Genomic DNA, 23,660 nt, shown 5'->3' with positions numbered 1-23,660 from the left:
TTTCCTCCTATTTTGTCTTGGGAACGATTACAAACAGGCACATGCACATGCACATCATCATTCATCATCACTAAAAACGGACAGAAAAAAAGGCAACTCACTTAAAAAAAAGGAACCTCCCCCTCCGCTAGATGGTTGCGCCGATTTTCACCTCAACCAATCTCCAGAGAAAATAACATCTCTCGCGACTCATGCAGTTACCGAGTGTTATTGAAAGTTTCCGACCAGCAGTGCCGATCAGCGTCTTTCAATATTGCGCGATCAGGATTGAGTCGCGAGATCGATGCTCGCAGTTTTTGGAGCGAGGCACAGTGGATACCCGCAGTTACTTCTCATAGACTGCGTGAAACATTGTGGAAGGCATTTTTCATGGCCAATCATGAATGTTTTCTTGACGCATGTGTAACTGAATAAGGAAAAGCCCTATATGCTGCGATGTGTCGATTGTGGTATGATATAAATCCTTATGGTATTTGAGAGATCTGTTGATTGCACATACAGTAGAGTGCCCTGCGAAAGTTGGCTATCTCCACTGAAATAGGAACTATTTGTTTAAGTGTTTTTCCAGCCAATCAACGCTATTTGATAACATCATGCCTTGTTTTGTTAGACTTTGTACTCCATAAACTATAGTGCCCTGCCAAAGTAATGGGACAGTGAAGCATTTTTTCTTCTTTTGCCTCTACACAAAGTAGAGATTATTCGCTTTTATTTGATGGTATTTGTGTACATTTTGGTTTCACCATTCAGAAATTACAACACTTTGAATGCATAGTCCCCCTATTTCAGGGTACAATTGGCTTGATGTGTTTCTGGTTCAGGTGTGTTCCGTCACATAATTTGTGCAGTCATAAGAGGGCTCTCAATGTCTAGTATTGATTGCAGGCTTTGCGTTTGCCTTTGGAGTCTGCTATTGGTGTCTGTCAATATGAGGACCAAAGAGATGTTAATGTAAATCAGAGAAGATTATTAGGCTGAAATATCAGGAAAAAAACAATCAGAAACAAAAACCTTAAAGCTAACCAAAATCAACGGAGTGAGCTCAGAAATCTCAAATGGTCTGGTAGGCCAAGGAATAATTCTACAGTAGATGACCGAAGAATGCTCAACATGATTAAGAAGATTAGATTAGATTAGATTAGATTCAACTTTATTGTCATTGTGCAGAGTACAAGTACAGAGACAACGAAATGCAGTTAGCGTCTAACCAGAAGTGCAAAAAAGCAGAAAGTGCAGTGTGAGCAGTATGTACAGGTAGTGCAGTATATGAGCAGTCTAGTAGTGCAGTATAGTAGTGCAGTATAGTATAAGTAGTGCAGTATATGAATTAGCAGTAGCATTATAAGCAGAATAAATAAATAGGATGCAGTATGAACAGTGTAGCAGCGTATGAGCTGTATAGGCAATACAGTCTAGCAGTATGTATGTATGAACAGTAACATTAGGGTAATAGCAGAATAAATATGGAATACAGTATAAACAGGTATGTACAGATATGTGCAGTGTATTAACAGTAGTATTAAAGAAAATATAGGGATATGTGCAATATGAACAGTATAGACAGATTATGTACAGTATAGACAGATATGCACAGAAGAGCAGTGGTATGGAGTAGGAGCAGTTTGTACAAGTGTGGATGCAGTATGTACAGTTTATAGGAGGGTAGTGCAATTGTCCGGGGGGGAGGGGGGGGGAGATGCAGTGGTTGGTAGGCTGTCACCTAGGTGCAGAGTTCGAGTTCAGTAGGGTGACAGCCGCAGGGAAGAAGCTACCTCTGAACCTGCTGGTTCGGGTGTGGAGAGACCTGTAGCGCCTCCCGGAGGGGAGTGGGGTGAACAGTCTGTGGTTGGGGTGAGAAATGTCCTTGACGATGCTGCGTGCCTTACGCAAGCATCGTTTGCCCTGGACAGCCTCAATGGAGGGGAGTGAGGAACCGGTTATGCGTTGGGCAGTTTTCACCACTGAAATCTTGCCAAAACCCCCAAAACAACTGTCCCACAGGTCAGGAAGACTCCAGGATGTAGGAGTGAATGTGTCAGACACTACCATCTGCAAAATACTTCACCAGCAGATCTACAGAGGCTACACTGCAAGATACAAACCACAGGATGGCCAGGTTACAGTTTGCTAAGAAGTACCTAAAAGAGCCTGCAAAGTTCTGGAAAAAGGTCTTGTAGAGACAAAGAGACAAAGATTATCATGTACCATAGTGATGGCAAAAATAAAGTGTGGAGAAAAAAATCCAAATCTCCACAGCATAACACCTCATCTGTGAAATATGGTGGAGGGGGTGTTATGGCTTGGGCATGTATGGCTTCCACTGGAACTGGCTCACTTGTCTTCATTGATGTATGGCATCAGCAGGATGACTTCTGAAGTATATAGAAACATCTTGTCAGCCCAAGTACAAGCAAATGCCTAATTGGACGGCGCTTCATCATACAGCAGGACAATTACACAAAGCAGACTGCCATAGCAACTAGGGATTTAAATCTTATTGAACATGCATTTCATTTGCTGAAGAGGAGACTTAAGGCAAAACGTCCTCAAAAGAAACAACAATTGAAGATGGCTGTAGTACAGGCCTGCCAGAGCATCACCAGAGAAAGAAACAGAAAATCTGATCAGCTGTTTTCATTAACAGATTGTGTGAAAATCTAGCATTTTTTATAGCAAAAGTTTTGCGGACCAATAAAAAAACCCTAAAAATATTTGCTTACAACAAGAGGCCACTAGAAAATGTGGTAGTAACAAAAACACTGCAGTGCATAACCCTGTCTATGCTAACATGGGACTGAATGGACTGGAAAATCTACTGGAAACTAATTATGTTTCTATGACAACAAATGCCACCATATCTAGGTTGCACAACTCGGAAGTTGGTGCTATCTAGTCAACTCCAAGGTTATAACCATTGGTTACAACAATAGCCAACCATCTAACTCATGAGATATCAGCAAAAATTACAGTGACTGTTGTTGGCAATTATCAACTTAATTTCCATGGCTTCCCACCATAACAGGGACCATATTGGCAGTGGTCTTAGGTGTGTTAGCTACAATTTAAGCTAGCAACAATGTAGCTAACCAGAGGTCAACTACTTCCAGTTGAGATTTGCCATAGCCAGCAAATGATATGAATGGAGAGATTACAGCTAGTATTGGCCAAATATGCTACAGCCTAGATCTGCCTAAAACATCCAGTATGGCAGTACACCGTTGCAGCCAGCATAGTAGTCCCAGGCTTTATATGATCAAACTAGAATTACTGGTCCTACCTGTAACCTGGCAACCTTTTCTAATCCACACATGTTGGGTTGTTGAAGTTTGTCGTTCAGTTTTAGCTTTCTGAGGTTTACATTGTCATGAGGCAGTACTCTTTGGTTTTCTGTCTAATTAGGGTTAGGATTAGGGTCTTATTTGAGGTGATGTAAAATGGTCTTTTAATCACATTATCAGTTCTCCTTATACTCCCTTAGTCATTAGTTTTGCCCACCTGAATTAGTTTTAGTAAGAACCAAGGTTCTCTAATTTGCCCAATTCACATGATGCACTACTGACTCTGTCGAGCAAAGATTCAGGTGTTATTGGACAAATAGTAGGGTATCCATTTACAAATATAACAGTACACAGTATCACTGTGTGGGTATTGACCACATTTGGAGTGTTACAGAGTCAATCGATAGAGCCAAGTAATTGTCAAGTCAAAGCAATTGTTAACTCTCTATACACAGGCAATTTAGTAAACAAATCAATTTTTTATATGCATTCTCCTAAGAATCTGAGGGGCCATGAGTTTATTAAAGACTTCAGATGGTCTGCCACAGAGAGTTTTAATGATCTTAAAAAGAATGCTGCCAACGAGGGCTGGGCAGAATGTCAGGGAAAAGATAAATGGAATCAGTGGTGGTCTGGGTTGAGAGAGAGTATAGGTAAGAGCACATTCGCAATAATGTTAGTGACCCTGGAATATAAAAGGAAAATTAGGGATTATGATGAATTGAAAGGCAAATTTAATAACAGGTAGAAGTGTTCTCAAGTGTCAGGGGTGAGTTCAGAGTTGGCCGAATCTCATTCCAATAAACCTATCCTAATGGACCTTACTGCAACCCCTGTGCTTGTGCCTGTGGTCCCTGTGAAAGTGGTGTATGTCCCAAACACCCAGGCTGCAGTAGAGGGACAGACTATCATTCAGCTTCAACATTCCCCATGCCTACAGTGCATTCGGAAAGTATTCAGACCCGTTCATTTTTTCCACATTATGTTATGTTACAGCCTTATTCTAAAATGGATTAAATTAATTGTTTTCCTCATTAATCTACACACAATACACAATAATGACAAAGTGAAAACAGGTTTTTAGAAATTGTTGCAAATTTATTAAAAATAAAAAATTTAAATATCACATTTACATAAGTTCAGACCCTTTACTCACTACTTTGTTGAAGCACTTTTGGCTGCGATTACAGCCTCGAGTCTTCTTGGGTATGACTCTGCAAGCTTGGCACCTGTATTTTGGGAGTTTCTCCCATTCTTCTCTGCAGATCCTCTCAAGCTCTGTCAGGTTGGATGGGGAGCATTGGTGCACAGCTATTTTCAGGTCTCTCCAGAGATGTTCGATCGGGTTCAAGTCCGGGCTCTAGCTGGGCCACTCAAGGACATTCAGAGACATGTCCTGAAGCCACTCCTGCGTTGTCTTGGCTGTGTGCTTAGGGTCGTTGTCCTGTTGGAAGGTGAACCTTCGCCCCAGTCTGAGGTCCTGAGCACTCTAGAGCAGGTTTTCATCAAGGATCTCTTTGTACTTTGCTCTGTTCATCAATCCTGACTAGTCTCCCAGTCCCTGCCGCTGAAAAACATCCCCACAGCATGATGCTGCCACCACTACGCATCACCGTAGCGATGGTATTGGCCAGGTGATGAGCGGTGCCTAGTTTCCTCCAGACGTGACACTTGGCATTCAGGCCAAAGAGTACAATCTTGGTTTCATCAGACCAGAGAATCTTGTTTCTGATGGTCTGAGAGTCCTTTAGGTGCCTTTTGGCAAACTCCAAGCGGGCTGTCATGTGCTTTTTACTGAGGAGTGGCTTCTGTCTGGCCACTCTACCATAATGGCCTGATTGGTGGAGTGCTGCAGAGACGTTGTCTTTCTGGAAGGTTCTCCCATCTCCACAGAGGAACTCTGGAGCTCTGTCAGAGTGACTATCGGGTTCTTTGTCAACTCCCTGACCATTGCCCTTCTCCTTCTTGCTAATTTTAGCTGGGCTCATTTTGGCTGGGCTCAATTTAGATTTTTGGGACATGATAAGGGGGTTTAGTGTGGAAAATAATCTCCATCCCTATGATGTCGTTATTTTGACCAAAGCCAAGCGCCCTCCCACTTCATGGGCACAAGTCTCTGATAACTACAATCAGAGTGAATGGTCAGTGGCTGCTTTTCTGAGCACCGCTGAAGCAAAAAAGGAAATATACATTTCTGGAGGGCAACTGAATTTCCAGTCTTTTACAGCTATGCAATCTTATATGTCACTTAAAACATAGTTTTTTGCAATTAATATCATCAAAGGCATTGTGGCAACGTCAGGTGACATTATCCTATTACCAGTCTTGTAACAATGAGTAATGAGTGGGTGAGCTGTAACATGAGTGAGTTGTCTTTGCATGTCCAATTCATTACCTGTCCTGTAGCAGCATGGTCATTCCATGTAATATATACAAACTCTGCACGGCCCTGATTACAGATAATCACACATTCCAAATAAATAGGACAGCTTCATTACAAATTCATGTTTTATTTAATTCAACATACCATATTTACATTAATATTTTTGTGTCTTATAAATATCAAGACAAATGTGAGACAAATTACAACATGAAATGCATCTTAACAATTTAGTTGCATTCTGTATATGTTCTGAATTCACCCTGTCCTTTATGGTCAATGCCATTTCAAGAACTAAACTATATACTTGTACATGTGCTCTGACTCCCATAAGACAAGAAGAACTCAACAATGTTATTTGATCAAACATCCGCATGTATCATTGCTCTGTAATGTTTCTACTAATGTTTTGCATTGTGCAGTTTATTCTACGAGCTCATTCTGCCAATGCACTCTTTAAAGACAGATAAAGGACATTCAATTAATTCACACAAGTAATAACTTCAACTGATCAAGAGATGGTGCTCTTGTCTATGAAGGCAGCAATAAGGAGGGGTGACAGCTCTTCACTCATTCTGTATGCAGCCTTATCTCTGGGCATTGGCCACACCTACCCAATATCCTCCTCCACCTGTTCCCTCTCTTCCTGACATCTTCTGATGAATAACAACATACCCTGCAGCCCTGCTAAACCATGACAAGGTTTGAATGGATCCTATTCACACATTTCACAGAAATATTTATAGAATCTACAAAAAGCCAATAAAATATGTATATAAGAACAATATCTACAGGTCAATGTAACGTAGAATTCCACAATTCCAATGAAACATTGAACATACAGTACAAGCTATAGCATGTGCGTGTCTGACCTTAATTGTATTTCAATTCAAGTGTTATTCTGATAATATCATATCATTTGCCCCATATGCACTCATTTCACTCATACAAATACAATATACGGTAACACTTTACATTAAGTTGCCCTTAAATGTATATAACAACCTAGTAATGACTGTGGTATAAACATTATACTTAAATAGTAACTACTATGTAAGTGCTATGTAATTACATTCTAGCAGTATGTTATTACACAAGTGGTTATACAATTGGCCAGAGTCTGCTAGATCAATGTCAAAACTCTCTCCCTGGCAATAAATAGTATAACAGTATAACTCACTTCAACATGTTAAAAATGGTCAAATATCCCAGTGTATTCCCTGTGTGTAATAACTGATACAGCTACACAGTAATTACATACAGTAGTAACTATGTAAGTACAATGTTGATACTACAGTTATTACTACGCAACTACATACATTTAAGGGCAACTTAATATAAAGTGTTGCCCAATAGACATATACAGAATTATTTCTCTAGGCGACAATAAACCCATAGTTCGTACAATACAGTCAATACATAGCAGCTTTCAACTCCCAATCTTGCTGTGCTAACCCTTACAAAAGCTGTATGGCCATACATAGAATATAACATTTAGCCATAACTAACTTGCCTGGCTCCATACTAAATGTCGAAAACGATAGCTAGTCATAATTGGCTAAAGCACATACAGTATGGAGTCAGGCAGATAACTAACTAACACTCAGTCTCCCTACAGCTCTGTCCAAGTCGCACACTGCACTCCTCTCAAGATGTCTGTATGAGTCGCACCACATTACCAACAAGGCAAAACAGAAAATAACTTCCATTATGTATTTAAACCTATAGTAGGTGAGTGGATAGATCATCCTATGGAGCACTGGGGTCCTCCATTCTGATGTGAAGCCACTTAGTGGCCAATGGGGGCATAAATGTGTAAGTCCATTGTTCATTAGGGAGACATGCACTTTCCCTGTTGCGTGATAATACAACAACCTTCATTTCATTAGTGCACTCCCTTTCTGCTGAGCTGGCAGAAAGCACAATCAGATTAGCCAGACGACAGGCAATCCTATTAAAGGAGTCCATGTAAGCCATAGTGAGCAGGCTAGTGTGATGACCTCTGTCCACTGCCTGGCTTCCAGTCATCCCTCATCCCTTTCTCACTGTGGCTATATCCTCTATTCTTTTATGTCTCACTCTCTCTCTTTCGCTCAGATTTTAGGCTTGTCCACCTGCCTGTTGGCCCTCCGAAATATCGTCTTGATCTCCTCAGTAACCATTTCCTGCCAGTTGTCACTGAAAATAGAGGGAGAGAAATAGGTTCAACATCATAGTCTTTGACTGATTGCTAGTCAAGCACCAGATAGTCACAAGCGAAACGGCTGACAATAGGAGACATAGAGGAGAAAGAGGACATAGGAGAAAGAAAACTTGTGAAATTTCTCTCTGGAAGCGTTGTCTTAAACAAGCATGCAAGATTAAAGTGAATAGTCAAAGTAAACCCCCACAATAGAAATAAATTAACTAAATGAATGCAGCTTTCCCAGAATGGTCAAGCTCTAGTTTTAATTGTATATAAGGTGATAAGATCAGAGGATTAAAGAGACTAGAAGAGATCAAGAACCTATGGATGGACAGGGTAGAGGGGGCTCACAATGTACCCACAGATTGTGAAAGCAGAAAAAACCACAGCCAACAGACGACACAACACAATAACTAGCTTTCCCCGACAACACACACTACACAGCAACATGCACAAGATGCTAGCTACCTCCTTGATTTTGAGTCAAGTCAAGCCTTTTTCTCTGCTTTCTTTCTTTTGTATGCAGCTATATCTTCAGGGTTCAATCCATGATTGTCTTCCCTAAAGTAACATGTAAGTTATATGTAATCAAATGGTATCATAAGAGCCTCAATCACACAATCACACATAATCAAACAACATTATACCAGCTATACCAATACATTTGCAATTGTTCATGACACACTGCCAAATAGTTTTAACATGCTGTAAGTTCTGAAGTCTTACCCTTGTTTGATCTCTGGAGGCTTTGGTAAAGGCTTTGTGAAGTTAGCTTTCCCAACCAGCCAGTATGTCTCCTCGATGCCTTTACCCTAAACAAAAATATGTCCATTTACTGTTCATGTGACTTTTATATTCACAGTACATCTGAGTAAGACACCAACGTAAACTAAGAGGATTGTTCATAGTGAGCTCATTACCTTTAGTTCTGTCTTGCCCCTGACATCTATCTTGTAGCCCTCATTGAGAGAGTGAAGGATCTTCACAGTGCTCATATTGACATGAATTCTATAAGCTGAGGGAAATCATTTTGTCACTGAAACACATACTGGCTTCTGTCATTGTGACAAAATGCCAGCTTTAGGTTATTGACGTTGGGTGATTAAGAGAACAGTATAGTGGAAAAAGACCAGACCAGACTAACACTAACATTTAACTGAGCTGCACAAGATTAGACTAGACAAATAATATGTTTTATAAGACTAGATTAGACTAATATAATATAATATAATAGAGGACAATGAAGTTGAAATGGTGAGCAGGGGGGTAGACACTTACGCAGCCCAGTGGATTCCATACGAGAGGCGGTGTTGACGGTGTCTCCAAAAAGGCAGTATCGAGGCATGGTCAGACCCACTACCCCAGCAACACATGACCCTGAGCACACACAGAGACTGCATGAACACAACGTCACACTTAACTATTGAACCCAGCACTGCTGCAACCTTTCAAATCACAGTAATAAATGCAGCAATATACAGTCATTTATAAAAGGAATAAGAATGGAGGTTGTGACCACATGCTCATCAACACATAACAATGGCATTCAGCCAATGAGAGGGACTGGTCAACAGTGCCACCTCACCTGAGTGGATCCCTATCCGTATCCTGACGGGTACGTCGGGCATGTGGCGCATCTGGAAGCTGCCCACAGAGCTGAGGATGTTCAGGGACATGTTGGCAATCTCTGCTGCATGTTTGTTCCCATTCCTCTTAGGTAGACCTGATGCCACCATGTAGGCATCACCAATGGTCTCCACCTACAGAACAAGGGCATGATTGAAACACATCACCACATGTTGTTGCACTGTGGGGGCTAGGACTACACGTGAATGGTCTATTACTGTAAGTAACTAAGGAGCTCCTTTCTGGAAATCTTAAGTGTAAAATATTAGATATAATTGATATCACAAATGTAAAACTTTAACGACTGCTCCTCTGTTGTGCTTGTCTCCGTTGGATCTTGCTGCTAGTGGATGACTAGTCAATTCCATGGTGTATTAAAATTCAACACCCTTCCTGCTGTTCTGATCCTCTCCTATGAGTAGCAACTGACCTTGTAGACATCATGGTTACAAAGCACAGCGTCAAACAGTGTGTAGAGATCATTGAGCAGGTCCACCACCTCGATGGGGTCACTGAGGGAGGAGATGGTGGTGAAGCCAACAATGTCACTGAAGTAGATGGTGACCTGGTCGAAGTATTCTGGCTCCACCGTTGCACCCGTCTTCAGTGCCTCAGCTACAGACCTGCAACAGGGTACGAGATAGGACTCAAATGGGTATATGACATACAATACTTGTACTGTGCCATGATACACTGTATATACTTTGTATAGTATCATGGTGTGCATAGTAAAATACAGTATTTGTCAGTAAGTAACATACAGTATGTCCCTAAAATGTATACAGGGAAACCTGACTGAGACAAGGGTCAGCAGGGCCCTGTTACAGAGAACAAATACAGTGGGGGAAATAATTATTTGATCCCCTGCTGATTTTGTTAGTTTGCCCGATTACAAAGAAATGAGCGGTCTATAATTTTTATGGTACTTTTAGTTTAACAAATAGTGACAGAATATCAACAAAGAAGTCCAGAAAAAACACATTATATAAAGTTATAAATTCATTTGCATTTGATCGAAGGAAATAAGTATTTGATCCCCAAGCAAAACATGACTTAGTACTTGGTGGAGAAACCCTTGCTGGCAAGCACAGAAGTCAGACGTTTCTTTCACCAGGTTTGCACACATCTCAGGAGGGATTTTGGTCCACTCCTCTTTACAGATCCTCTCCAAATCCTGAAGGTTTCAAGGCTTTTGCTTGGCAACTCGAAGCTTCAGCTCCCTCCACAGATTTTCGATAGGATTAAGGTCTGGAGACTAGCTAGGCCACTCCATGACCTTAGTGTGCTTCTTCTTGAGCCACTCCTTTGTTGCCTTGGCTGTATGTTTTGGGTCATTGTCATGCTGGAAGACCCATCCATGACCCATCCTCAGTGCTCTGGCTGAGGGAAGGAGGTTCTCGTCCAAGATCTTATGGTACATGGCCCCGTCCATTGGCCCCTCAATGCAGTGAAGTCGTCCTGTACCCTTAGCAGAGAAACAACCCCAAAGCATAATGTTTCCACCTCCGTGTTTGACGGTGGGGATGGTGTTCTTGGGATTGTAGCATTCAGCATTTCTCTCCCTCCAAACACGAAGAGTCGAATTTATGCAAAAGAGTTCAATTTTGGTCTCATCTGACCACATCACCTTCTCCCAAGCCTTCTCTGAATCATTTAGGTGTTCATTGGCAAACTTCAGATGGGCCTGTACATGTGCCTTCTTGAGCAGGGGGACCTTGCGGGCACTGCAGGATTTCAATCCGTTACGGTGTAGTGTGTTACCAATGGTTTTCTTGGTGACTGTGGTCCCAGCTGCCTTGAGATCATTACCAAGCTCCTCCCGTGTAGTTCTGGGCTGATCCCTCACCCTTCTCATGATCATCCTTACCCCACAAGGCGAGATCTTGCATGGAGCTCCAGGCCGAGGGCGATTGATGGTTATTTTGTATTTCTTCCATTTTCTAATAATTGCACCAACAGTTGTCTCCTTCTCACCAAGCTTCTTGCTGATGGTCTTGTAGCCCATTCCAGCCTTGTGCAGGTCTACAACTCTTACTCTGATGTCCTTTGAATGTTCTTTGGTCTTGCCCATGGTGGTGGAGAGGTTGGAATGGAAGAGATTGATTCTATTGACAGGTGTCTTTTATACCCATAACAAGCAGAGATTAGGAGTACTTTTCCTAAAGTGACAGGACTAATCTGTGTGCCTCATGGGCATATAACCGGTCTGTATGAGCCAGAATTCTTGCTGGTTTGTAGGGGATCAAATACTTATTTCCTTCGATCAAATGCAAATTAATTTATAACTTTATATAATGTGTTTTTTCTGGACTTCTTTGTTGATATTCTGTCTCTATTTGTTCAACTAAAAGTACCATAAAAATTATAGACCGCTCATTTCTTTGTAATCGGGCAAACTAACAAAATCAGCAGGGGATCAAATAATTATTTCCCCCACTGTAAATAAATACTCAGATTCCGAGTACTGAACTTTGAATATCGGCCAATATTACTGATCTGATAAAAGCCTTTTTTGTTTTGTTTTGTTTACAGTATACAAGCTCTGTGTGTGGATGTGCTATGCTTGGCATCATTCTTGTCCATTTTAAAACCAGTAAACACCATGGGAAACATTAACTTATTAATTAAAGACCCCATTTCATAACTTAACATAAGGAGAAATACGTACATGACTGAATTATGCCATACCACTTTCTTTTAATTCCAGACTGTAAACTAAAGCGGAGCAGTTAAAATTAGGATTTCTTCCACTACAATTTCTGAAATAAGTGTGACTTGCTCCATCATTTTCAGTCGATTGTGCCATTAAACATATTTTCAGTTTGCATGGCTGAGAATGTGTGTCTCAACTCCCAGTAATGAGCGAGAAAGAACCAGTTACACTGATTTGGAGAAATCCACTCTTCTCTATTTCTGAGGTACGGCTGTCACTCATGGCAGCGTGGACACTCGCACCGTGGCTCTAATAGGACCTTTTGTCCGACATTATCTCACCTTGAACTGAATTCTATCCACCTACTGATACTCTGTATTGGATCAGTGGATCTCTAAATATAATACTAGAGTTTATAAGAACACCTCAATTAGAAGACACAGCACGATCCACATGTACAATCCTCCCTAAACAGATCCCTCACCAAAAATGTGGAATGACCCAACTGCACCATGGTGTCCATTTGTAAAGTAACCTGTAGGTCATTCCATGTCCAAGGAGCAGAGTAACTAAAAACAGATGTTGCCACTATTGATTGCTTTGTGTTGCCGTTCAATTTCAGACAAGACATTGGACTGAATTAAAGTGTAATTGGAGTCCTCAACTTAAGCTTTCATCAAACAAAATGTGTAAAAGGAAAGGTGTTTGACTCACGGAGGGAGCATTTCAGACAGTAGTTTCTCTGTCCTCTGTTTCTCCACCTCCAGCTCCTCTGTTCTCTCTCTGATCAGGTCTTCCAGGTTGGAAGAGTACTGCTCCAGCATACGCAGCATGGAGTCTATGATGTTGGTCTTCTTACCCTTGTTGATCAGCTTGAACTGTGACACAAAACACGATCAGAGCTGTGTTGCAGAGGACTTCCTTTGTACATATCAAGTAGTGTGAAATTAATTAAATCACTCCTTCGGTGAAAACTACATTTTCTACGAACCATGACAATGAACCTGAACCTTTCATCCACTCCTGAAAGCCCATTTCTATTCAGCTTATAACTCAGGCATATTTCCTGTACTACTCTATTTAACCTTGGCTTCTATGGAGGACACAGATGATGTTACTGACCTGGTCAAAGATCTCGTCAAAGGCTGGTCTGCGGTCAGGCTGCTCACCCCAGCACAGCTTCATCAGCTGGATACACTGCAGAGGGGCTTGGTCTGGGGCCACCGTGGGCCTGCACATGGGTGGAGGCTTCTTCACCTTCCTAATGATCTCTGACATTGAGCAGAAAGAGATGGGAAATGTTTTATCTGCACTGGAACTAATTCAAATAAGTTGTCATGCCTGGGACATTATTTGTCGAAGCAAAGCAGAGGCACTGTTAGGAATAGTAACATTTTGCTCATGCGTCCTCCAGACCTACCCTCAGGAGTCAAACCCAGCATGCAATATGGGGGTCCTCGGACGACCACCTCTTGGAGTATAATGGCAAAACTGTACACATCTCCTTTATAAGTCCCCTTACGAGAGTTCTCTTGGTCTCTGAGGAATTCTGGAGCTGTCCAAAATAGATCTGAATACCAAAGGTGCAGGATCACTAATTTGATATAATAATACCCTACAATACAACACAGGATAATGATATGCTTTTGATAGATGCTGTACTTGAAATAAATACAACTAAATAACATAGGTTTTATGATTATCTTTTTTTTTTTTTAATGATTTAAAAATCATTAAAAAAAAGATTTTAAAGATTTTAATGATTTTTATCATTAGATACACTAGAAATTCTCTCTGAATTCTCTATGAATGCAAGTGACTGGATGTCTTACATGGGCTAAATTATATTAGAAATTATAGTACATTTTGGCTTTGGACATTACCTTCCGGTGGAGGTAGATTTTGCGAGGCTTTCTGGGACTCTAGAAGCTCGTTGAAGCCATAGTCTGTGATCTTCAGGACGAAGCGGCCATCCACCACACAGTTTCGAGACTTCAGTCGGCCGTGGGGGAACTCCCGGTGGTGTAGGTATTTCATTCCCTGAGACAGATATATATCATCAACAGGAACAACCACTAGTGTTTCTCATGTAAAAGAAAATCACACAAACTTGAACAAACAGAACCCTTTAGCTTTAATCCACAATCTGCAGTATAATATTTAAAGATGAAATATACATTTCAGATTATGGATTTAAGTAGGCTTTAAAAATAAATCTCAATTGAAATTCCTTAATAAAATAAAGGATAAAATAAGACACTGCATATGGTGAAGCTTCTCTCCTGTTACTGAACATGGTACTTTACTGTAAATACCAAAACCCACCTTGATGAGGTCCAGCAAAAGAGAGGACTTGAACATCCAGTCCAGCTTGACGTCATCATTTCTCAGAAGGTCCTGCAGACTGCCACGCGAGCAGTGCTCCGTCACCACAGCAAACATGTCACAGTCGATAAAGAAACCCAGGAATGGGTTGACGTTCTCATTTCTGAGATCTTTCATCTGGCAAAGATCACATATAAAGAAGACTCTGGCATTAGCTATTAACTCCTGGCGGCAGGTAGCCTGGAGGTTAAAGAGGCCGGCCAGCAATCGGAAGGTTGCTGGTTCGATCCCCGCTCCAGGAGGGATCTGGATGTGAGCTGGTGACTGGAGGGTTGCTGGCATCATATCCAGGTCCCTACCACTGCCGTTGTGCCCTTGAGCAAGGCACTTAACCCTGAATTGCTGACTTGGCTGACCCTTGGCGCTGACTTGGCTGACCCTGTGCCCAGAGCCCAGCGCTCTGTTCTCCCTGGGGGGGTATGCACGTGTGTTGTCTCGGAGGGGGGGTGTGCAGTGCGTGTGTGTTGTCTCGGGGGGGGGTGTGTGTGTGCAAAAAGACCCATTCCAACAATTGATGTGAATTGATTGCATGGCAAATAAACAGTCTTTCTTTTCTTTCTTTCTTTCTTTTGAACATCCAGACTTCCCTTTGCCTTTGACTATGCATAGGGCCAGGGTTTTTCCTGATCATCTCACCAGGCCAGGAAAAACGTCTTGCACAAACTATGCATTATGTATTGCATTACCTTTGTAAAAATCTTGGTGGTACTCTGCTTGACCTCCTTGAAATGGCCCTCCTCAAACTTTTTCAGCCACACCCAGTCACCCTGTGAAGAAAAACCCCCATCTCTATCGTCTTGGTATATATATAATGTAATGTTAAATCATGCTGAGGTAGTGTTGAAAAACAGACTATTTTATGCAATGGTCAACCTACCTCATAGACAGCCACATTGGTGGTTTCATGTGTGGCTGTTTGAATGCTGTTCTGGGACAGGTCTGCAGACTTCATACTCTTCTCTTCTATCGCACTTTTAGATTCACTGAGATCCTCTAAGGTGATTTTCTATGAAAAATCAAAAGATAGGATCACCGATAGAGGTAAAGCCTAAGTATGTTATATCAGGTTAAAGGTCCAGTACAAGTCATTTATAGGAAATGTAATTCTCAGGCAATTGTTTGTAAGAAAAGTTGCTTACCCTCTTGCTAAGCTGTGGGTTGATAAAAGTGAGGTCCTCTAATGTCAATAGGATCCGATTGGGTCCCTTGACTAACTGGATCTGCTGGATCCTCCTCCTACCAATCAGGGGGCATTTTAGCCAAAATCATAAGTAAACTTAATTTGTATGTCTCTGTGGATCTAAACATCATAAACAACATTTGAATTATAAGTTTTTTTTTTCTTGATGCTGTTTAAATCCAAAGAAACAAAAATGTATTTTATAGACAGTTAGTTTTGTTATCATAAAGACAGGTAACCTATAGATAGCCCAGTGAGATGTGGTACCTTATGAACAGACTTAGACCAAGCGCTCCCACAGCCAAAATGAAGATGACAGCGAACACCACTATAACATAAGTGATCTCAACACCTGAGAAGTGGGAAAGTTCAGTTGTGATAGTTTGTATGATGGAAAGAGAAAAATAAAATGGAGAAGCACATGATTCAATCTGGATTGTTACATTTCCATTGCTCTGATGACTACAATCATACAATAGTCCTAAGTGAAGGTATGGGTTATTGTTGGTTAGTTATTAGTTCATTAGTAACTGATAAAAGATGACAAATGACATGCAGAAACATTACCCAACTCCAATGAAGAAAAAAGACAGATGGTTAAGTTAAAGTATTCTACCTCCAGTGCAGATAGCGTTGGGGTTGAACCAACAGCTGGAATCTGAGGAGGGAGGCGAGCCCCCTGGGTAGTGAATGGACCTGCCCGCAAATCTGATCATATTTGCATTCAAGTCCACCAGATAGGACAGGTACAGCTGACTCGACCATCCATCTGTATCCAGTATGACGTAGTTTGTTTGGCCATCCCCTTGAGTGTCTATCTGAATATTCTGGTTGAAACCAGTAAAGGTCATGTTCTTGGTAAAGTAGGCTAGGTTGGTCCCAGAGAGCCACTGGCCAGCTTGCCTGGCATTGTGCATGGCTTTGGCAAGCAGGTAAATACCATTATAGATGGTTCCAAACAGGGGATTGACCTGGAATGCAAGAAGGTATATGGTCAGATGTAATATGACAGCAGAGAATTTACATATCAACATACATGATGAAAATAAATATCATATTACCTCATAACATAAAGATGTAATGCAATGACATGTTTTAAGCACATATAGGACAGCGTCATACAGTATATATACTGACAGAGTGCTCCAACCTGCTGTGGCTCCAGTGCTATGGGGAGTTCCTCAGATCTCTTGGCGATGTTGAATGCCTCATTGAATGACATCAGCTCAGATGCCACAGTGATGGTGAGCACAGCGTCATAGGCCTGGCGTAGCTTGGTGTTGTTTTGCAGGGGGAAGTAGGTGGTGTTGGTGTAGGGCAGGCTGTAGAGCAGAGTGTCGTAGGGCACAAACACGTATCTGCCACTTGTCAGATCCATGTCATGGGCCTTGAGCAGGAACTTGGCCTGCTGCTCTCCTCCAATTAAGGCAGAGTGCATACACATGATGATGACTGGAACACACAGACCGCAGATATTTTATATCAGCAATGCTAAAAGAGTAAAGATGTGTTCCATAATACTGAGACTAATTGAGAGACACAGTAGCTCTGACAGGCCATAGAGAGATAATGTATGATTGACCATGTCCAGCAGTGAGAGCATTGAGTTAATTATCAAATGTTCGTACTGCCTCAATAATGAACTCACCAATATCTTACCAAATTGATAATCAAGAGGCCAGGATTCATTAACTACCTCATTGAGTTATTGAAGTTTCCTAATTCATGGGTGCATCTCAGTAGTCTAAAGTATCTTCCTCTCCTCATCTCCTTTAATCTGCATAGCTATGAGAACAGGATAGGGGGGAGCAGTAGGGTGTTGGATGAATGGACACTCATATGGACATTTGTGTTCACCTGTTCTCTCAGATCAGTGTCGATGAAGGGAGGGAGACATGGAGAGGAAGCCACTTAGGATTATTGAGATGTGCCGATGATTCAATGCAGCCATAGTGTGTAGAGTGTTCTCTAACTAAATGACTTCCATGGCTACAGTCAGGTTGTAAAGTAGGCAGTGATGTAGTAAACCCAAGTAAAGTCAGTTTATCCACCATTTTATTTGGGTCAATAGGGTTTATCCACCTTTTCTGCTAGGTCAATGTTTTTTGCATTAGGGTTTACCCACCTATGAATTTGGGTTTAACCACCTGTTTATTGTTGTTTACCACTACATCCCTGAATGCAGGCAACATGATATAGCCTACATGCCATACAGGCTATTAGGTTGCAAGCAGATGATGCAACCTCAGACTTTATTTTGTAGGTTTTATTTTTTATTCTATTATAACCATAAATATTTGGAATACTAATTAATACAAATCACTTACCCTGTAAAATGCTACCTTATATGACCTCTCCAAGTTGGTCAAAACAGCTTAGTTCTTGTGATTGACGCTTCATAGTTGAACTAGTTGCTGAAAGGCTTACCTTTTATCTCCCCTGCTGCCTGAATGTCCCTCAGTGTATTCTCCATCTCAGTTTCATTGGCTCCAACGGACGCTACTATTCCAACGGGAAGTCCCTGACTCCTGAGAGAATTTGCCACTTTACCGGCGGTGTCCATCCATATATCCTCATTGGAAGAGACAATGCCAATGTTGGCCCACCTGAAATGCCTCAACACGGTGTACAACACCCGTGTGGGCGAGGGCAATGTCCTTGCGAAGGTCGGATAGCCTTTAATCCGATCCAATTCATAGTTAATACAAGACCAAGAGAAGACAGCTTTATCCCAATTTTTCCCCAAAAGCGAGGCCGCGTCACAGTAGCCTGGATTCGTGGGTCCGACGAAAGCATCGACCATCTTCTCATAGTAAATAAATGTGGTCAAGGCTTTGGACGTTTCGCAGGCCTCCTGGAGAATAACGAAGTCCATTTTGCAGCCCAGATCTAAACTAAAGTCCTCGTTTATCCTGCCAATAGCGAGTTTCGCGGCAGCCGCAGGTAGGGCCTTGGAATAGACTGGGTCGCAGTTCCAAGGCCCAAGAACCCCCACTTTGAATATCAAACACTGAACACAACATGGGAACGTCAAAACCCCAAGCAAGACCCATAGAAAGTTGTTGAATGGCAGCGTCGCAAAGCTGTGCCTGCTTTTGAATGTGGGGCTGCATGGATAGTTGGCTAATTCCCCTAGCGCACCTCCAAAATTAAGAGGAATATGTTGCATTTTGCTGTCTTATTATCCGTATTGGTGACTGGGGATGTTACATCAAAGCATAATTAACCAGACAAAAGACACCTGCAAAATAAATGTATATGGTCACAATCTAATTATTGACATTAATATGGGCCAACCTCAAAAGAGTTTAGGTAAACTAAACTCTTAGCTGACTTGGTAAAGTTGTAAAACAAAGCATCGACGTCCCCTCACAGTGGCTGATATCCTGTTTTTCAAAAGAGGCACGACTGAATAGGTGAATCCAAATAGACACTTACCATCGCTTTTCCTGGCCTTCTTTAGAGCTGATAAGTAGGACGAGGGCGATCTTGTGCTTTCAAGCCCGCTCCTATTCGTTTGCTGTATTTTCCCAGTACTCACCAAACCATTCTAGTAATCTACTATATATTTCGTTACCGAGTTTAAGACACAACAACTCATTATCCCTCTGTTCTGTCTCATAGGATGAGAGTTGAGGCAGAGGCTCCGTTGCGTCTGTCACGATGAGAGACAACTTCAGCACCCTGGAGAGCTACTTAGATCCCGCTGTTAGCACTTCGCGAGGCATTTACCAGCACACCCTAAACAGGTAGCCGACACTACACTCTCAGGTAACATTTTTTCACGTTATAATGCTAGTTCATCATTCAAATTAAAACATGCTTGAATTGTAGGTCTCTCCTTGTCATCTCCTTATCTGAAAGTAATCTCATGTCTAGGCCTACCAAATGTTCAACAGGATACAGAAACAAAACAAAATCATTCCGAATTCAGCGATACAGGCCTAAACTACAAAATCTTCCAGTTAATCATTTAGATGTTATAAATGATTTAGAATATAGCAGGTCAGGATCACCTACGCCCATTCAATCAAAGTCCATCCGAAGTGACCCGTAGGCTAAACGTGGGCGTCACACTCGGACCTAATCCATATTTGGTGGTAGGCACAATATAAGAGGATTGTAAACGTACGTTGGAGTCTCAGAAACACGTTACCTAGCCACAAAGCCTTGTCAAGATAGATATAAGGGTGTGTAAATTACATATTTCTGAGTCCAAATGATATTCTACTCTGTAGGAAAAAATGTTTCATTTCCAATCATTGCTATGTTTTCTCAAAAAAAATCTATCACAGACTTATATTTATAATTATTATATTTTCTTGCCCTTCACAATAACGGATTGGCAATGTGCCTTAACAGTTATCCAAGGTCAGATTTTTTTGCTATGGAAACATCTTGTTGCATGAACACACCTATGAACCATGCAATAATTGGTCTAATGTGTTTATGTGACAACGATAGGCCCCACAGTTCAATTGAATTTGCACCATGGCGGAGAGGGAGTAATTAAAGTTAACGAACGGCTCTCCCTGCACGCGTCCCCTGAGCTCTACAATATTTGCGGCGTCAGGCCTTTCATGTGTTTTGATGACACGTTTCAGAGTGCCAATTTAGACAGACATACATCTGCATCGCAACACCTACAGTGGCTTTGGAAAGTATTCAGACCCCTTCACTTTTTTCACATTTTGTTGTGTTATAGACTCAGTTTAAAATGAATTAATCCACCATCAATCCACACACAATACCCCATAATGACAAAGCGAAAACACGTTTTTAGACATTTCTGCAAATGTATTACAATTGAAATACAGAAATACCGTCGTCAACAAGTCACTCAATAAGTCCATCCATCTCAATAAGTCCATCTTATAATAAGGATAATATTTTTATTTTTATAGGGTTTCTGATTTGCATAAGAATAATTACACACTGTGTGGATTACCTTGTCATTACAAACTGAGCAAATGGAGAGGAACAAAACTGCTCAGGAATGCGACCCCAAGGCATGGGAAGACTTACAAAAATCTACAAAGTTGAATGGTGGAGAGGAAAAAGCACAGTTGATGGGACAACATAATCTCAGTCACTCTACAAAATTGGTCTATAACCAAGTGGTGAAAAACAATTCCTTAATGGAAAATAATCAATTTCACATCCATAATTGGATTTGCAACAATGAATTAAAGTGATACAGCAAATACTGGAAATGTGTTTATTTGGTTTTAGTTTAAAGCATTACGTTTTGTGCAAATCCAGCACGTGCAATGCAGTTTCTGCACTATCCCTCATATGAAGAATAGTGGTAGCTACATCATGTTATGGGTATGTTTATCACCAGCAGGGACTGGGGAGTTTGTCAGGAACAGAAAATCATGAAATTTGCTATGTTGGTATTGACATCATAATCCACACAGTGTGTAATTGATTCTATACAAACCAGAGACTATAAAAACAAAAGATATTCATTCTGAAATCACATGAACTATTATCCTTGCACTCAGATGGACTCAATTCTATTTGTTGAGTGACTTGTTGCAGACATTTTTGCATTTTAGCTCATTTTAAGAGTGTCATAGCACTCTTAAGAGTCTGAATACTTATGTACATGAGATATTTCTGTATTTCAATTTTAATACATTTGCAAACAGTAAAAAAAAAGATCAAAGAATACTGTGTAATTAACACATACAATGAACATAAAGCAACAAACAAACATAGGTTATAAGTGGTGAATGATTATATACAGTATATATACAAATTCATACACAATTTAGAGCAACATAGGTGAGATCAGAGAATAATGTACAATTTTAACAATGCCTTTTACAAGGTGAAATGTTAAAAAGGGTCGGCCAGGCCTCATTAGGGTGTATGTTCCCAAAAGATTGCAGATGTGCAGTGTGTGTGTGTGTGTGTGTGTGTGTGTGTGTGTGTGTGTGTGTGTGTGTGAGTGTGAGTGTGAGTGTGAGTGTGAGTGTGAGTGTGAGTGAGAGAGAGAGAGGGGGGGGGGACACTGTTTGTGCTGGGAGAAGGAAACTGATTACACCTTTGCTGACCCATATCCCATATAAGCTGATGAGCCTCTTAAATATAACACCTTGACACCTCTGTCCTGAAAGAGGGGAGAAAAATGAGGGCTCAGCTGAAATCTACACCATGCACCTGAACATACTGCTCAGGACTGCTCCTGACCCAACAGTGCAATGAAATATGCAAACAAAAATAGAAACCTTTTAGTCATCTTATAGCTACTACTGCAATTTCTTGAATCATTTACCATCACATAATTTGGAGTCTATTATACAAAATACAATAATATACTGTACAGTATGAGCAATTAGGGAATTTGATAATGAAATAAATATGTGTAAATATGTAAATATACGTTTATTTCATTAGACACAATGTTAGTTATGTGTGGTGATGCCATGTGATGTACACTCACCGGCCACTTTATTAGGTACATCTGTTCAACTGCTCGGTAACGCAAATATCTAATCAGCCAATCACATGCCAGCAACTCAATGCATTTAGGCATGTAGACATGGTCAAGACGACCTGCTGAAGTTCAAACCGAGCATCAGAATGGGGAAGAAAGGTGATTTAAGTGACTTTGAACGTGGCATGGTTGTTGGTGCCAGACGGGCTGGTCTGAGTATTTCAGAAACTGCTGATCTACTGGGATTTTCAGCACAACCATCTCTAGGGTTTACAGAGAATGGTCCGAAAAAGAGAAAATATCCAGTGAGCGGCAGTTCTCTGGGCGAAAATGGCTTGTTGATGCCAGAGGTCAGAGGAGAATGGCCAGACTGGTTCAAGATGATAGAAAAGCAACAGTAACTCAAATAACCACTCGTTACAACCAAGGTATGCAGAAGACCATTTCTGAATGCACAACACGTCAAACCTTGAAGTAGATGGGCTACAAAAGGGGGTCCAACCCAATATTAGCAAGGTGTACCTAATAAAGTGGCCGGGGGTGTATATCACATGGCATCACCACACATAACTAACATTGTGTCTAATGAAATAAACGTATATTTACATATTTACACATATTTATTTTGTTATGTTACTGTAGTCTTGAATAGAAAAGGAATTTAGAGTCATTGAATGGACTGCAGTCAATGGAAATTCCCTATCTGCTCATACGGTACAGTATATTAGAATTGCTGCACATGTGCATTGGCAGCTTGTGTTCTTGGGATGTTCTTAGTTCTAGCACCATCTGGTGGAGATGATATTACAATGCCTGACAGAGAGGTCTGAGGTGAAGTTGATCTTAGGGTCTGATCTAGCTGCTTTTTACCATCTCCAAATCTTATACTTAACCTTTCTAGGGGTAACACAAACTAACCCAAGACCAGTGTCTAGGCTAGGGGAACTACTCCTGAGAGAAAAGGGAATAAACTGATTGTACACACAACAGTGGTGGTACATACAACTCAGTAGCCTAAAGTTACATTTTTGTAATATATATATATATATATATATATATATATATATATATATATATATAGATAGATAGATAGATAGATAGATAGATAGATAGATAGATAGATAGATGGATATAGATATAAGTATTGGATGGATGGATGGATGGATGGATAGATAGATAGATAGATAGATAGATAGATAGATAGATAGATAGATAGATAGATAGATATATTGCAATGTATTGCCATATGTACTGTGTTGCAATAGTATCGTATCTTGACGTATGTATCGTGATACTTATCATATTGTGAGGTCCTTGCCAATACCCAGCTGTAGCAATTATACATCCATATTATCTGGATTTAGACAATGATATACAGTGCCTTCAGAAAGTATTCAGACCCCTTCACTTTTTCCACATTTTGTTGTGTTATAGACTCAATTTAAAATGGATTAAATTAAAAGAATTTGCCATCAATCCACACACAATACCCCAGAATGACAAAGCAAAAACAAGTTTTTTGAAATGT

At 40.9% G+C, this 23,660-nt stretch overlaps 1 protein-coding gene across 1 annotated transcript; it reads right to left on the bottom strand.

Moving 5' to 3' along the window:
• Positions 1 to 7,751: 7,751 nt before the first annotated feature.
• Positions 7,752 to 18,856, bottom strand: gucy2f (guanylate cyclase 2F, retinal; the record flags this gene model as incomplete). The annotated part of the gene is made up of 18 exons (XM_083695104.1): positions 7,752 to 7,836; positions 8,570 to 8,655; positions 8,764 to 8,858; positions 9,122 to 9,220; positions 9,429 to 9,603; positions 9,900 to 10,092; positions 12,837 to 13,000; positions 13,245 to 13,393; positions 13,543 to 13,692; positions 14,006 to 14,162; positions 14,448 to 14,624; positions 15,194 to 15,274; positions 15,385 to 15,513; positions 15,647 to 15,743; positions 15,955 to 16,039; positions 16,304 to 16,658; positions 16,838 to 17,139; positions 18,115 to 18,856. The coding sequence occupies 18 exons, from the start codon at positions 18,854 to 18,856 to the stop codon at positions 7,752 to 7,754; spliced, it is 3,321 nt and encodes a 1,106-aa protein (XP_083551230.1).
• Between the last annotated feature and the right edge of the window lie 4,804 nt (positions 18,857 to 23,660).

The sequence above is a fragment of the Argentina silus genome, assembly GCF_951799395.1.
Source record: "Argentina silus genome assembly, chromosome: X".
In the NCBI taxonomy this organism is placed as follows: domain Eukaryota; kingdom Metazoa; phylum Chordata; class Actinopteri; order Argentiniformes; family Argentinidae; genus Argentina; species Argentina silus.
This window is presented reverse-complemented; position numbering and strand designations above follow the sequence as displayed.